Below are 18191 nucleotides of genomic sequence, written 5' to 3'. Positions count from 1 at the left end.
CACCTTCAATAGGTGATCCACCTCTTGTGGAATATTTTACTATTTCTCCTACCCTCACCTACCCGTGTATCTCGTTGAGCCACATGTCATGATTATGTGCTCTCATAGCATTGCCTTTATAAGCAAGCTCATTTACATTGTATGTAATTGAATCCAATCAATCAACTTAGTTAATTGGTTATTTTGCATATTGATGAAAATACAGTTTATTCTTGTCACATATTTAGTTCTCTTGGTTGTGCTATCAATTGGACTCTAAATCTTGGCAAATTCTCATACAAAGGTAAAAAAAGTAGAGATTTTTACGTAATTCTATCCCTATACACGAGATATTGTTGATCATATGAAAGTGAGAAGTAATCTTGAATGTAGTCCAAAAATTAATAAACATTTATATAAGTGTTAATTTTTTAATTCCAAAAGACTTTCTCCATATATATTATATAATATATTCAATTCATTCATCTTATAATTTCCATTTCCTTTCTTATATTTTGTTTATGATAATTAATAACCGATTTTTTTTTTTTTAACAATTTTATCATTAATTTGTAAATCTAATTACTAATAAAATCAAATCTAAATTAATTATATCGTTATCATTTACATATATTTATTTAACCATTATTTACACATATTCATTTAACCAATTTTTAATTTGATCATCATCATAATAAATAGTGTGATAAACATCCACACTTCAAAATTGAGCTTCCTCTAATATTTGATTTGAAAGCATAACTATTTGTCTATCAAATAATAAAAGTAATCACTTAAACATCATCATAATAAATAGTGTGATAAACATCCACAATTCAAAATTGAGCTTCGTCTAATCTTTAGTTTAAAAACATAGCTATAGGTCTGTCAAATAATAAAAGTAATCGATTAAAACCAAAAGCCAAGGGATACTTGCAACTAAATCATTCAAAATTTGCACGTAAGTGAAAATGTTGGAATGTGATTTGCAGCCTTATTCATTCATACTAGTAGTTAAAATTAAGAATCAATACAACAATGGATGATCCAATTTATAACCAAAATAAATGACAATCAATAAAGAAAGAGACTATCAAAAAAGAAAAGCCCGCAGGCAGGAAACACAACACATCGGAGCAAGCCCGAGACCAACAAGGTCGAACAAAGGGAACTTGTCCAACCTTCCACAACTCAAACCCAACTCGGGGAGGGGTGTGGACACCCAATCCAAGGGGGGGCGGGGAGGACTTCCCCTTCTACCTGCGACAAACAACAATCCAGGCAATACTACTCTCGAGGCCATCAAGGGAATGACCATATTATTGTGTGTTACTACTACTATATTATTACTATAAGTCAAATTAATATAATGAGATGTATAATTGTAGAATACAAGGTCTTCCTTGTTCTACTTGATTTCACACTATTAACTATCTAACATGTATTACACTAATAAGTTTTATGACACTCGAATGTACCTTACATGATAGTATCCAACTCCCTCTAATCATTATAAAGATTTTGGGAAGTCCTTGTGCATTATGTTTTCGATTTAAAATTAGGAAAAACATCAAATTATATTGTTTTAATATCAACATAAAACCATCCCTTCAAATTGAATAGCAATCATAAATTTACCTTTTACAAAACCTACTTCATATTAGTTAAAGAACCAAATGGTTTATAAGAGCTGCCACTTTTTGAAGTTATTCCTATGTCAAAGTATAAGGAGTAGTTGGTATTCTCCTTGTACATTAAAAGCTTCATCTAAATCTTATAGAATATTGATTACCCTTTGTCTAGTGTGGGTGTGAAGACCTTTGAGATCCTTCATAAGTACATCCTCATCCTCTAAGTCCATGTCCACTAACATGACATGTTTTATAAACTACTTCATAAGTACTCCATAGGTAAATTCTCACTAATCTTGTACCAAAAATATGACTAAGTTCTTATGCAATTATTCCTTAAATTCTTCCCATCGATATGGGATAGATTTTTTTTCGTTTTTAAAAGATGACAAATGATTCTCCCACCATACAAGAGCACACTAAAATAATCTTCAATTTATTTGATCTCATTAACATTATGCACACTAAAATAATCTGAAAAATATTTGATCTCATTAACATTATGCACATAAACAAATAGAATTGTAGAATTGGCTACGCATACAGCCATTCTGAAAAAGGTCTTTAACGAAAAAGAATTATATTAAATTCTTTCAGATTTCTAGTTTTTCTGTACATCGTAAAAGTTTTTAATTTTGCAAAAGTCAAGGTGACATATCTTTATGTCATGTTCTCAGTTACAGTGTAAAAAGAGACGAGGCACCAAAAAATTCTGTCCCCGACTCTGGTTTCATGGCAAATTCATCCCGTACCAACGTAGGATTCAACTCAAATGCTTCGAAGTTGAGGCCCGACACCATTTCATCATTACACATGGTACTACCAAATAATGCTTCAATGAGTAGGCATTAAATTTGAATGCACACGCCAAATTCAAGATAAAATTCGTCATTTTCATATTGGTAAAAGTTGAAACCTCGGCAATGTACCAAAATTTTAAGTGGATCATATGCCGTGCATGATTCCACAAATTAAGGACATGCATTAATACCCTTTTCTTAAAAACCAGGGTGTTAACACAAAGATCGGATGGGCACCCAACATCAAAAATACTAGAGGACAAAATTGTGGTACGAATAGAACCTAACAATACACCAGATAAAACTAAATTAAACAAATTCGTAAGAGTGCTCTCTCTGTGTCCAAACAAATAAACGCTGAAAAAATCACCGCATGAAAGATTCCTTCACGAAGCACCGACCTCCTGAACTGAATTAACCATCAGAAATTGTTAGAAACATATGGAATGATATCGACATTGCAAATGTTGTTTCTCATGTCCATAAACAAAAAACTGAAATAGATACTTACTTATACTCCAAGTGTATGTTGAAAAACCGTGAATTCTCCTTGCTTTGAGTCAATTTAATAGAACCATTGATTGCTTGATCTTGCTTAACTTCTAACGGATCAAAGAGATAGATCAAAGTCTGCAAAGGTGGATTATATAACATGAACATCGAAGACTGAGGATTACTTTGATAGACTAATGCAGAAGAAATCAAAATCTGAAAGTGAAAGGGATTTTAAATAGATGACTTAAAACTCTGTCTGGTTAATGTACGGATCATATGTGAACCATTTAAGATATTTTCGGTTTTCCCTGTAACAATAAAGAGCCTAAATGCAAACGACACAACTTTCAGAATAACACATAATGGTGAAGTAAACAAAAAATGCCTTATGCTACCGTACTGTTTTCGCACGGACTTCTACTGCATGAAGGTACAAAAAGGTTCTTATTGAAAAATTCTTCGCTATGACAATGATTCAGGAAGCTGTCCCCTGCTGGAACGTATGTTATCATTACCAGATACAGATAAAGGCAACATATGCCTGGGAGACAGGTAGGTTACTGTAGCCTACCATATTCACATTCGAACATGGCCCGGAAGATGTATCATCCTGTATATGTAGTGCCACTTTTCATGTGAAAATAATAATCATTTCCTATCTAGTCAGACATCACAAAATCCATCCTCATTGTTGTATTTTGAATTTTAATCATGTCATTGTGTTGTCAACAATTAACACTTTCCAACGCATCAAAAGAAGCAGAAATCGAAGCATAAAAACGTAAGTTGTCTCAAAAATTGGTTAATTTTGGAGAAAAGGTGCGATAGTGACGAGTAATGCAATTCATCCAAGGCTCACCAAAAGTTTGAAACTTGACAAAGGAGCAGGGCTTCATAAATCAAGCAAACTGCCACTTAATAAAGGGAAAAAAATGTGCCAAAATTGGCAAGTACTTGGTGAAGCCCGATAAATCAAACTTTATAGAAAGATGGCAATTCACTTCCAATTGTGCAATGACTTTCCATGATACCATGTTTGTGAAAAGTTGAAAATCAAAAAGTGACATGCTCCCACTACAAATCACGTGTCATCAAAATTTGTAGACAGAACAGTGGCAGCCTGATCAAAATCACACGTAAAATCGTGGGATTTAGGTAAGCTGACCAGATTTTGTCAAATACTAGAAAAAGCTCAAAAGCAACATAGGTACAAATCGTACAACTTGTATGCATGAAACACAACAAAAAACACAAAAGCACAAAGGGTTTCACAAATGACAAGCCATTTTTCTATTTAGACACCCTTCAACTCGACAAATGACAAATCATCTCATTTGTAAAGGGTGTAAGGAGTGATAAATTTTTAGAACTTTCAAAGGCAAAAGGAAAAGATTGTCAGCACCATAGCAGTGCCATTGTCCACCATGGTCAAGAGTTTTTGCAGCTTTCAAGACCACCATAGCACTACCATTGTCAAAAGTTTTGAGTGGGTTTTCAAATCACAACGGGCTTCCATATAAGAATACAGGTTTCGTCTTTGTTTGCAAGTATTACTGAGACACTTAGGGTTTGATACGAAGTCATTATTGAAAGAAAAGGGGGAATAGTGTTTCAAACACCAGATTTGCAGGTTTTTGTGAGTGGTTAGGGGTTTGGAAGTATGCATTCAGAAGGAGACCAAGTTTTGTTTAACTGAAGTCGCCAAGAGCATCTCAGGTTTGCCAAATTCAATTGCTAATGTTTCACAAATCTCTTCCTTTATGGCATACAATTTTCACATTATGCAGCCTCGCTTGATGTTGGCATGTGATTATGATCGAGGTTACCAAGCTAGGGCATATTGATGTGCACCAGCTTAAGGTCAATAGTGGAAACAAGATTGCTCAGAGGCTCCAAGATAGTTCATTCAAGCTGCAACATTTCCAATTGCAGCTGAATGCCAAGAGTTCGTCACCACTTGTGCCAAGCGCTATGATCCCAAAAAAAGAGAAACCTGCACTATGAGCAAAAATGTTATTGCGAAGTCCAGTGCTGATTTCCTTGAGGTAGCCTTTGACTTGCTATTGTGCTGGGAGATGTAGGGAAAAAATACTTGGATGAGTAACATGGCACATGGAATGATCATCTATTGATTGTTTGAGGCAAATGGGTAAACATTAGTTGAAAAAGCCAAACAGGCCTAACCAATTGCCCAAGGTGATGAAGAATAATGCATTCAGAGTATTCCCGATCATGATTACCTTGCTCAACCACATAACTGGACAAGAAGATGCAAGAATATTCAAGAGTTGGATGTTTTACATCAAGAACTTCATTTGTGAAGACAAGATCTATTTCGATTAGAGTACTATCATCAGCAAATGAACTCATAGACAATTCTGTGAATTTGAACAAACTCACAAATTTCATATGATATCCTACCCAATCTATAACATGGTAAGAGCTCGGTATTTTGTTGGCCTAGCAGAAGTAGGATCGTGCAACATAACCCAATTTGTGATATCACAAATGGAATATTTTGCCCAATTAATTAAAATTAAAAAATCCACAGAAAATAAGAAGTAAAGTATGATGCTCAAACCCTCATGAAATTGCTTTCAAACATATCCAGAAATACCCACAAAATCCAACAATTTTCTAACTAAGCTATGTGTAACTATAACTTTTGCACTTTCTAAGTATCTATGAATAATTATCTTTGGACACTCATTCAAACAAAAACATTATTCAAAAATATAATCTTAATAAGCTTAGGTCTCTTTACCTGGGCCCAATGCGTTGGAGCATCCTCTGGAGCAGTTGAGAGCACAAGTGAGTTGGAATATTTTGGACACTTTTTTCTTTGATGTGCATCATTTCGACTTAAATCCACAGATAAAGAGCTATCAATTGATGATTCTAAGTGACTGTCGCTCGATGTTGTATATTCTCCAAAAGCAACATCAAACCATAATGCGAAACCATGAAGGGGTGCTGCAAACAACCGCAATCGTATGATTTACATTTATCTAAAAACACTGAATAATGTTGAAGAACATAATTGAATATTCCATTTTTTCCAGCCATTAGCAAGCCACTTTAGCTGTGTACCTTGAAACATTTTTTTAAATAAATGGGGGAAAAATTTACATGTGGCTAATACATGTCAATTCATGTCTAACAGTTTCAATTATTTTGGATAAATAGATGTAAATATATAAGAAAAACATTTTATCTTACAGGGAATAAAATATGGAAATGAACTATGGAAAAGAATTGTGGCTACAAAGTCACTTAAATTGCTATTCTACAACTAAACTAATTTCAATGAAAGAACTAGAGAACGGCAAATATGTTCAACTTACAAGAAAAATATAGTCGTACAAAATTAAAAAACTGCACAAATTTTGACACAGAAAACCTCTAGTTTGGGATGAAAAATCTAATAGATAGGTGCCAATAGCAATTCTATGACTTGTATTATCAAATGCATAACACAAGAAGACAGTTGCAAATCAAATATTGCTCCCGTCATCCTTGTCTATCTTGTGAGTCAAATTGCGCATCCATTCCTTCACCATGCCAAGTATTGTGCTCATCATTTATCCAGCAAGCTCTTTTTTCATTCTCCACTTTTTTGGACTGCCAAGCTTGACCCCTCTTGGAGCAAAGTAACAAAACCATTGTGGGTCATTTCAAAAACAACCTTGTTGATTTCATTTCAACCTTTGTACATTTACTTATAATTTGTTTAAAATTACTCATCTAAGCAATTCAATTTTGTATTTAGATTTTGATTGATATTTAAACAAATGTCACATAGTGGGAGTACTTGTGTTTTTAGCAATTTCAGTTTATTTGTTACTAATAGTATAAGAAATAGCTAAAATTGTGTTGCTATAACTTAATTTGTATTTAAAAGGAGTTTGCATAACACTATAGTATGGTTTATATAATGATATATTATTTTAATTTTTTAATTTATAATATAAATTATTTTAAAATTATAATAATATGTAATATGTAATTTAATATGTTAATTTAATTATATGTATACTAATAGTAATTATATGTAATTTATTTTCAACTTATTTTGGTTCAATCTTTTACATATCAATGTTTTAATGCTTAAAAGAAAAAAAAATTGATGGCCTATAATAAATAATAATTAAATTAAATAATAAAGTTGTGTAAATTAATCTTACAATAATCCAATTTCGAATTGTTTTAAAATAATAGTATATTATGTATCATAATACAATGCTACTATAATATATTATATATTATGATAATTTGCCATTACCTATATTATTGTGCACAAGATTGATTATTTGTTACTAATTTATGATTCAGATTATATTTATAAATTTATTTTACATACAATTATAAATATATTTTAATTAACATGTTAATGTTTTAATGATGTATATAAAAATTAAAACACAAGCAACATATGATACAAAACAAATTTATGCTTACCATAGTTTGAAATGTTTGATTTGACATTTGTAATCACTCATAATTAATTTAATTTTTAAAATTCAAAATATAAATATAAAAATTTAATTCATAATTAAGTTAATAACAAATTATTATGAATTTAAAAATAGGATTAATAAATATATTGTAAACTTATGAAATTTCAATAGATAATAAATCTAAAATAATTAAAATTTGCTATAGTAGTAATAATATTAAAACTGAATTCACATTTAAGGTAAAGAAACTAAAAACAAAAGAGGAAATCCAACCTATCTCATAAATATATTGAAATTACCCTTCACTCCTTGCTCACCTAACCCCTCAATTACTAACTTTTAAGAAAACAAAAAAAAATGCTAACTATAAACCCATTAATGGTTGTTGTGCATTTGTGCATAAGTATTAGCCATTTTTGAGGTGGTTGTAGTGCACTGTTATTGGAACATCTTTAAGTAGGTATCCGGCAACATTTTGAAATGAGCACTTTTTGACCCTTGGGCATAAGGATAGTGTGGGTCCTTACTACCTAGAAGCCAAAACAATAGCTATAATACATAAATTTCTATTATAAATGTTTACTTTTTTAATTCTTTAATTGTCTTCTTATAATATAATGATAATGCATGTATACAAAAAGATGACATGGTTGCAAAACTGCCACGATGTTTTTGTTTGGAGGTGGCAGTTTTGCCCTATCATATGTGATTGTTTGGCCAAAAAGAAATGAAGAATCAAACTTTGTGTTACAAAATGTTTCTTTTCTAAATCGTGTACTTCAAAGCTATTGTTTTGAGAAAATACAACCCATGATATACAAATTGTGATAACTTAAAGAAGTAGATATTTGTAAGAACCCTGCTGGTTTTAACTCTTCTGAAATACTATTGCTGTTGTGTTTTTGGATTTTCAAGGTTTCTGAACAAATTTAAAGCATAAAATAACACATGTGCAACTGCAACTATATTATGAATAAAATACCTACTACAATAAATCCTACTGCTAATTGCATACCCGTGGGTCCTTAGTTTATTTTAAATGAAAAAATTTGGTGTTTGCCAATCAAAACTGGGAAACTGACCCAAATGGCCGTACAAGTCTAGGAAATGATTTCTCTGAGCCAGAAAGTAGATAGAATAGCTTGAAAGGACTAGGCGTTGGGAATTGTGCATTCAAAATGCACTTTGGGTAGGCGTTCCAGCCTCCCAAGCAAAATGCCAGCAATGAATCCTATATGGTTGGTTATTGAACTGAAATAATGCTACTAATGAGGCTTCTAAACTGTATTGCCTCTTTCCTTAATCAAAAATCTGCAAATAACTAACACAAATAACCTTTGATGAAACACCTGAAAAACTTTTGTGTGAAGCCCTCTCAGTTTGAAATAATTCAGCTGATCTTTCACAACCTCAAAATCACAAATCCATGAAGAATGAACGTTCTTCAATAGCAAACCCTCTGAAACCCTTGTCTCAGACAAGACAATCCACAGAGAAAATAACAAGCAATGTCAAATAATCAATAATGGAGTTTGAATTGCTTCCAATTTCCTTGTAACCCCAAAATGGCACGATTTTCAATAAGTACGCCCAAACGCATTTTAAATACATTAAAATGTACTTAATTAACTTTGCATAGTTTATATTCAATTTGGGCACCCAAATCATTTAAGAGATTTAATAGAAATCACTTTTTAATATTTAAGCGGCCTTTTAAATTAATAGTCACTTTATGACTTTATAATATAAGCACATAAGTTAAATAAATAACTTAACTACTAAAATATTAATATCTCCCTCAATATTCAATCTTTTGACGAACCGTAGAAGCAATGGTCAACATTGAATAACCCCCATGTGTCCAGGTGCCCTGACTAAACATAGCACAACTGCCAGATTGACTTACTAAAAATAGTAAGTCTCGCAACTAAGCCCACACACCAACTGCTACGGCCCTGGAACTGAACCCAAGACTGAACTGAAGAAGTGAAACTGCCACTGAGACTCTCTATCCAAAATGTTAGCCTACGAGAGTCAAAAAATGATAAGCTAACCCATCAATCACAAAGACTGACTAGGGTGGGGACATCACAGTCCGCCCTCCCTGAATTTGCTTTTCCTCGAGCAAACTCAATGCAGGATGCTGTAAAATACTCTCGCCTTCCCAAGTAGCATCCTCTATCAACAGATCTCTCCACTTAACCAAAACTTCCCTAGTGACCCGCCTCCAAAGGTGATGCTCTCTAGTCTATGCCGACCTCGAGTACTAAAATCAACTTTCCCTCATCATCCAAGGTTGGTAAGTCTGAAGGAGCTATAAGTTGTCCCAATGCCTTTTTGAGGTGCGAAACATGGAACACATTATGGACCTTACTATATGTCAGTAAATCCAACTCGTAAGCCACCTTGCCAACTCGCCTGACAATCCTAAATGACCCATAATAGCGTGGCTTGAGTTTCTCGGAGCCCTTCTTCCTAAGAAAAGATTGTCTATAGGGCTAAAGCATCAGATACACCATATCCCCGATCTCAAAAGATCTCTCAACCCTCCTCTAATTAGCATATTGCTTCTACTGATTCTAGGCCTTCTGAATGTTCTCACTAAGAGCGCTCATGATATCTTGGTTCTCCAACTTTAGATCCCCAGTACTAGATACTCTGCAATCGCTCAATAGTAAATCCAAAAAACTAGGAGCATCATAACTCTGAATGGTGTCATCTGAATAGTCATATGGTGAGTAGAATTATAACAATACTCACAAAGGTGCAACCACTTCACCCAAGCCTTCTGTTATCCAAAAATGTAGTTCTGCAGGTATCCCTCCACCCATTTGTTGACAATCTTTGTCTGCCCGTCAGTTTGAGGGTGGTAGCTAGTAAACAGAGTGAGCTTTGTCCTGCATAGTCTGAATAACTCCTGCCAAAAGTTACCCATGAACCTACTGTATCTATCACTGACAATACTCCGAGGTAATCCATGTAATCTGAATACCTCACAAAAGAAAAGGTTGGCTACCTGTGCAGCTGAATAAGTAGTCATGATCGGGAAGAAATGTGCATACTTAGTTAACCGATCAACTACCACATAAATGTTGTCTCTCCCTTGAGCTTTCAGCAAGCCCGTAATAAAGTCCATAGACACACATTCCCACTTCCTCTCAGGAATAGGAAGTGGTTGAAGTAACCCAACAAGGAAAGTATGCTCCTTGTTTTGCTGACAAACAAAACACTCCCTGACATACTGGAGAACATCAAATTTGAGACCCTTCCAAGTAAATCTCTCCCGTACCTGCCTATAGGTCTTAAAGTAACCGGGATGACCGGCCATGGGTGAATCATGTAGAGATCTCAATATCGTGTTCCTCATATCTAAATCTGAGACTAAAAAAATTCTCTCCTTGTAGATGATAAGATCATTCATAAGAGAGTACCTGTTGTCCAGTACTATCCCATCAATAATACCAGAAGTCCATGAATTCTTGGCATACTCTTCTATAATCAAGTGTTTCCGATCCTCGAAAACAGCTGCCATGGAGCTCAAATGGGGATGGTGAGATAAGGCATCAGCAACAACGTTGTGAGTCCCTTTGACATAGGAGATGTCAAAAACATAAGACTGTAACTTGCTGACCCACTTCTGTTGACGCTCATTTAGATCCCGATGTCCAAGGAAATGCTTCAAGCTATTTGATCAAATTTGACACAAAACTTGCGGCCAACAAAGTATTGCCTAAACTTAGCCATTGCATGCATGCTGGCCAACATTTCCTTATCATAAATACTACAGCTTCTCTCAAGACCCCTAAGCTTCCTGCTCTCGAAAGCTTTAGAATGACGATCCTACATAATCACTGCACCAATATCCTCTCCACATGCATCACAATGAAGCTCAAAAGGTTTGGTGAAATCTGGTAAAGCTAGAACTAGACATGTAGTCATCAATTGCTTGAACTTCTCAAAACACTCCTGTGCTAGAGTTGTCCAAACAAATGCTCCCTTCTTTGTCAAATCAGTAAGTGGTGCGGCATGTTGTGAGAAACCACTAACAAACCGACGATAGAAGGCACATAAACCAACAAATCCCCTGAGTTGAGTCAAGGTCTCAGGTGTAGGCCAATCAACAATGGCACAAACCTTATCAAGATCCATGCAAACTCCCTCTCTGATGATTATGTGACCCAAATACAAGCGTTCTGCTATACCCAATGCACACTTGACTCCTTGGCGTAAAAAGACTCCCTATCAAGTATGCCTAAAACAGTATCCAAGTGAACCAGGTGTTCTTCCCAAGTTCTACTGTAAACCAAAATGTCATCAAAGAAAAGTAGATCAAATCTCCTCAACCGAGATTGGAAGACCCTGTTCATAGTGGACTGAAAGGTGGTTGGTGCATTGGTTAACCCAAAAGGCATAACCAAAAACTCAGTGTCCATAGTGACATCTGAATGCAATCTTCTCAATATCCTGCTCCCTGACACTGATCTGACGATAACCTGTCCTCGAGTCAATCTTAGAGAAATAACAAGCTCTGTGAAGTTCATCTATCAACTCATCGATGTGAGGAATGGGATACTTGTTCTTTATCGTCCTTCTATTCAACATACGATAATCAATGCACATTCTAAGTGTGCCATCTTTCTTCTTCACCAAAACAATTGATGAAGCGAAAGGAGAATTACTTGACCTTATGTGTCCCATAGATAGAAGTTCTTTGATGGTTTTCTCAATTTCATCTTTCAACCGCTTGGGGTGCCGGTAAGGTGTAATCATGATGGGCTTGGTGCCCTCTTCAAGCTCAATGATGTGCTCTATGCCTCTATCAGGAGGCCTACCAGGAGTTGTCACTGAACACCTCAATGATGTGCTCTATGCCTCTATCAAGAGGCCTACCAGGAGTTATGTCACTGAACACCTTTGTATGCTTGACTCTAAGCTCCTGAATATTAGAATGGTAAGGTGTTTTATGTTGTTCCTCATAAGTAGGCATTTGTTTACACTTTGCTGCCCAATCCACCATGTCATGTCTGATAAGTCTCTCCATTCTTTTACGAGTGATTAATTTTAAGTTGTTGGCCTTGATAGCTTTAAGAACATGATTAGCCTTGATAGCTTTAAGAACATGATTAGTCCCATCAACCTTGAATTTCATCTCCATATCTCTAAGGTTGAGTGTAAATTCACCTATTGCATGAAGCCATGTCATGCCAAGGACCACATCCATGTTTCCCATGTTAACCACGGAAATCAGCTTTGAATTCATAGTTATTGAGTTTCATGGGTAAGTCTGAAATCATTCTATCACAAATCAAAACATTACCATCAGCAACTTTCACCTTTTTGCCTTCGAACTCTTGAGTTTGAATCCCACACTTCGCCACCAACAGTGCATCAATGAAATTATGAGTTGCACATGTATCAAGTAGAGAAATGACTCTTTGACCAACCAAGAGTCCACGAAACCTAAAAGAATCTTCTCCCTGCATGTTAGACATATAAGGTTCTTGTAGATCAAATTCCCCTTCATTTTCAACTCCCTCCTTCTTGATCAGCTTGCGGGTCTATGTTATCAGCCATGTTTTCTCCCTCATAAAAACACTCCATATGCCTATTTTGACCCTTAGGCTTGAGGGGACGATCATGGTTCTGATCAAAGAAGCATTAATCGTTTGGGGAATTAATCGGCAAAACAAAAGTATACAATTTTTTCTTCTTGATCAGCTTGCGGGTCTGTGTTATCAGCCATGTTTTCTCCCTCATAAAAACACTCCATATGCCTATTTTGACCCTTAGGCTTGAGGGGACGATCATGGTTCTGATCAAAGAAGCATTAATCGTTTGGGGAATTAATCGGCAAAACAAAAGTATACGATTTTTTGAAAAAATCGTGGGAAAAAATCGGCAAAAAATCTGATATCATATAAAAAATAAATATATTTTTAAAATTAAATAGTATAAATTAAATATATATTAATTATAAATTAAAAATGATATAATATACATTATAAATTTAAAATAAATATTATTATATTTACATTAATAAATGGTCTATAAAGATACGAATTTATAATTTTTAATTTTTAAATTATTTATATTTCTAATTTACAATTTTATTAAATTATATAATTATTCTATATAGTTTAATAAATGACACACTAATATAATATATAATAATTTTAATTTACAAATTATTTTATATATATTACTTCTATATTAAAAATTAAATAATATACATTATAAATTAAAAATAAATATTATTATATTTACATTTATTAATGGTCTATAAAGATGCGAAGTTTTAATTTATAAATTTTAAATTATTTATATTTCTAATATACAATTTTATTAAATTATATAATTATTCTATATAGTTTAATAAATTACACACTAATATAATATATAATAATTTTAATTTATAAATTATTTTATATATATTAATTATATATTATAAATTAAATAATATATATTATAAATTAAAAAATAAATATTATTATATTTACATTTATTAATGGTCTATAAAGATACGAATTTTTAAATTATTTATATTTCTAATTTACAATTTTATTAAATTATATAATTATTCTATATATTTTAATAAATTACACTAATATAATGTATAATAATTTTAATTTACAAATTATTTTATAATGTTAATTATTAAATTTTTTTTAATTATATATTAAACATATAGTAAACAATAGTATAAATGAATGTAAGGATTGTTGCTTATAATTATTTTTATAAATACCTATATAAAGTTTATAATCCCCCAAATTAGATGTCATAGTTTTCAATTTAGAGTTCAGATTTTAATTTAAAGTTCTCAATAATATGAAGTTACCAAAAATAAGGAAACGACAACAGCGAGACAAGGTGAGGCTCTTATTCGCAAAAAATTAAGGACAATAATTTCAAACCCTAACTGATTCCATGCAAACTATACCCAGAATCAGTCTATTCACATGTGATTTTTAGGGTTTATGTCAGTTTTTTAGCCGAGCAGATATTTCGCAATTTTTAAACACGATTTTGCAAAGTTCTACCTGCAATTAATTGACCAAAGTCGTTGGCTGATAGTCAACAATTTTTTGGCCCAACTTTGGGGAAAAAATCGACATTTCGGACGATTCACGATTATTCACGATTAATTGCGACTCAATGTCGACTTTTGTTTCTTTGGTTCTGATCATAAGGGCCCTTACAATGAAAACACAGTTTCCTTCTACGCAAGTCATTAAGTGTTTTCCTATCCAAAGGTGCTGCAAACTTCTTCTTTTGGTCCACATTTTCTGATTTCTTTGGATCAGATTTGTTGTCATTAAATGATGAGGACGGTTTTGACTTGTTTGGAGTGAACTTACTACGAGGAGCGGTAAGTTCCATCCTACATGCCTTCGTCATGGCTTCTTGCAAGGTAGGGGGATCAAAAGCCTTAATCCAACCCTTCATAGGCTCATAAAGACCTTCAACAAAAAGAATGACCAACCTTCTCTCTGAGATGTTAGTTAACATAACTGAAAGCTTCTAAAATTCACTAATGTAAGATTCCAAGCTGTCAATTTGTTTCAGCTGAGCTAAATGCCTAAAATACAACTTTGGATCTCTTTTATCAAAACGCTCAACCAATCTGTTAGTGAGTTCTTGGTATGTAGTAATAAGGTCATTATGCAAAGTAACCATCCCATGGTGCCACCAGTCATGGGCTACCCCATCCAAATGCAAAGCTGCAAACTTAATAGCATCTTCTTCTAACATAGGATGTAGGGTCAAGAAGGTATCCAACTTGCTAATCCAAGCTCTGGTTGTAACTCTACCGCTGCCATCAAAAGTAGAAAGTGTGATCTTGTTGTTTGCATATTTGAGATAATTAGTTTTGTTTCAAGGTTTCTTGTCATTCCAATTCCACTTCTTGTTGTGTTCCCTCTTCTGACTCATAAACCTGTCAAAGTTAAGATGTTCCTTAACTCTTGGTGGTAATGCATCCCATTCATCATGAAGTGTGGTCACGTTAACTGTAAAGGCCACCTCATCTTCCTCCTCAGCCACGTCCTCTTCTTCAGGTTCATTTCTAACAAAGGTTGGGCGTGTAGGCCTATCATAGGTGTGTGTGGGTGTCACTCTTGCCCTTAGGTGACCAGCAACACTTCCATTTTTTGCTTGGTTCTGATTATGCCCCCTTGGCAAAATTATCTGTTCCATGGCTATAGTCAACTGCTGCAACACATTTGCCACCTGTTGTTGCCCTATTACAAGACCCCTCATAATATTTTCAGCTTCTCGGTCCTCATTGTTAACAACCTCTCTGTGTGGCTCACCATAATTTCCAAGGGTATCTCTTCAATTTGATTAGGATCTCCCTATAAACCAGGTCTCTTGTGTGTATAACACCTATGAGGACCAATCTGTTGCTGATGCATAAGAATTTCTAACCCTCCAGGAAGGCAAGGTCAGAGCTCTGATACAACTGTAAGAACCCTACTGGTTCTAACTCTCCTGAAATACTATTGATGTTGTGTTTTTGGATTTTCAAGGTTTTTGAACAAATTTAAAGCATAAAATAAAATGTGTCAGGCAAGAATTGCACATAAAATCAAATAGAACTAAATTGAGAGCAACTGCAACTATATTATGAATAAGATACCTGCTACAATAAATCCTACTGCTAATTGCATACTCGTGGGTCCTTAGCTTATTTTAAATGAAGAAATTTGGTAATTGCCAGCCAAAACTGGGAAACTGACCCAAATGGTCGTACAAGTCCAGGAAATGATTTCTCTGAGCCAAAAAGTAGATAGAATAGCTTGAAAGGACTAGGTGTTGAGAATTGTGCATTCAAAATGCACTTTGGGTTGGCGTTCCAGCCTCCCAGGCAAAACGCCTCTTTTCTAGAGCCCCACATGCCAACCTGATTGGTACGGCCAGCAATGAACCCTGTACGGCTGGTTATTGAACTAAAATAATGCTACTAATGAGGCTTCTAAACTGTATTGCCTCCTTCCTTATTTAAAAATCTACAAATAACTAACACAAATAAGCTCTGACGAAGCACTTGAAAAACTTTTGTGTGAAGCCCTCTCAGTTTGCAATAATTCAGTTGATCTTTCACAGCCTCAGAATCACAGATCCATGAAGAATGAACGTTCTTCAATAGCAAACCCTCTGAAACCCTTGTCTCAGACAATCCATAGAGAAAATAACAGGCAATGTCAAATAATCATATGCCCAAATGCATTTTAAATACATTAAAATGTATTTAAATAACTTTGCATAGTTTATATTCAACTTGGGCGCCCAAATCATTTAAGTGATTTAATAGAAATCAATTTTTAATATTTAAGTGGCCTTTTAAATTAATAAAGTCACTTTATGACTTTATAATATAAGCACATAAGTTAAATAAATAACTTAACCACTAAAATATTAATATCTCCCTCAATATTCAGTCTTTTGATGAACCGTCAGAAGCAGGGGTCAACACTGAATGTGCTAAGCCCTGGAACTAAACCCAAGACTGAACTGAAGAAGTGAAACTGCCACTGAGACTCTCTATCCAGAATGTTGGCCTACGAGAGTCAAAAAATGATAGGCTAACCCATCAATCATAAAGACTGACTAGGGTGGGGACATCAAAATATTTCACAGCCTTAGAAAGTTCATTCTTGATTTTATTTTATCATCTTATATTTCTACTTCATGACTCTCATATCTAACAAGATTACTTCCCTACTCTAATTCTATAATGAGTATAAATAGAGTAATATTCTCGTCATTGATAGAATTTCAAAAAATAATTCGTTATGATTAAAATGCACTTTATCACAAATAAACGAAACCTTGTAAAATAGACACGTCTTACCTGTCTTCAAGGAACTCAAATTGAAATTTGCAGTAACTGTTTCCAACTCCTCGCTGGTGATTGTCCCACAATCAATGCGTTTTACCTGTAATGATAATTTATAAAATCAGTATCTATCACTACTTGATGCATTGCAACTAAACACGTCCATTTATATACTTTTCAGAAATGTTTGAAGTTAGAATAACTAAATTTTCTAAAAACTGTACAGCACATGGGATGGAAGCCAACAAAACACAAAAATGAGTCAAGCAGAAACTTACAATAAATGGCCCTGCTAAGATATTGTCTCCTGTAATTATTTCAATGCAAGGTTCTTCAAATGCACATTGCTTCGCTAATGGTAACATTGGAGACACTGGAAGAGATAAGTGTCACAATGTGCACAAAAGTTGGAAGAAAATAAATGTAATATTCACAAATAGCAGCCACAAAGGTTGATGGGCACAAAATCAGAGCTAATGACAAAAACAAATAAACTAAAAAGATTGAAATTTCTCACTGTCAATTCCATAAACATTGCGCCAGAAGTTGATACTTTCATCATATCTCTCAGCATTTGTGACCGGTGCCATGTACAACTGCAAAAATAAAAATAAAAATAAATTATAAGTTGCATATCAACAATAGAGTATTGAAGATCAATTCAGTTGATCAGTTGTTACTTGGAGACAACAACCAAAAAATTGGCTCTCCCAATTCCCTGCTTAGAAATTTCTTTTCTGATCCAATATCAATTGAATACAAGTTGATTTACTACAACCACACTAGACTAAAGAAGTGTGTACATATGCCACGAGATGAATAATAACATCAAAACAGAAGACACTAGAGAGAACTGCGAAATGGATCTCTTGTGGGAACTTTGGGGATAATAGTCCTTTACTGCCAAAGACAAAAGAAATGAGTTTTCGCATTGTCATACATACATTTATGATGCATATTTGTATTTGTGACTAATAAAGTTGAAACCGGG

The 18191-nt window shown here is 34.0% G+C and overlaps 1 protein-coding gene across 2 annotated transcripts in view; it reads right to left on the bottom strand.

Annotated features, from left to right (window-relative positions):
* Positions 1-2173: 2173 nt before the first annotated feature.
* Positions 2174-18191, bottom strand: part of LOC131056355 (probable protein arginine N-methyltransferase 6) — a 218425-nt gene continuing 202407 nt past the window's right edge. The window contains exons 8-13 of one of the 2 annotated variants that reach the window (XM_057990715.1): positions 17718-17796; positions 17479-17573; positions 17216-17300; positions 5670-5878; positions 2922-3040; positions 2174-2819 (exon numbers count right to left, since the gene is read on the bottom strand). In XM_057990715.1, the coding sequence (XP_057846698.1) occupies positions 2777-2819; positions 2922-3040; positions 5670-5878; positions 17216-17300; positions 17479-17573; positions 17718-17796 (630 nt within the window). In that variant the 3' untranslated portion in view covers positions 2174-2776. The remainder of the gene's footprint in view (positions 2820-2921; positions 3041-5669; positions 5879-17215; positions 17301-17478; positions 17574-17717; positions 17797-18191) is intronic. The other variant, XM_057990714.1, reaches the window with a different exon arrangement.

This window comes from Cryptomeria japonica, chromosome 7 (assembly GCF_030272615.1).
Source record: "Cryptomeria japonica chromosome 7, Sugi_1.0, whole genome shotgun sequence".
Lineage (NCBI taxonomy): Eukaryota > Viridiplantae > Streptophyta > Pinopsida > Cupressales > Cupressaceae > Cryptomeria > Cryptomeria japonica.
Note: the sequence above shows the minus strand (reverse complement) of the source record. Positions and strands in the feature narration are given on the sequence as shown.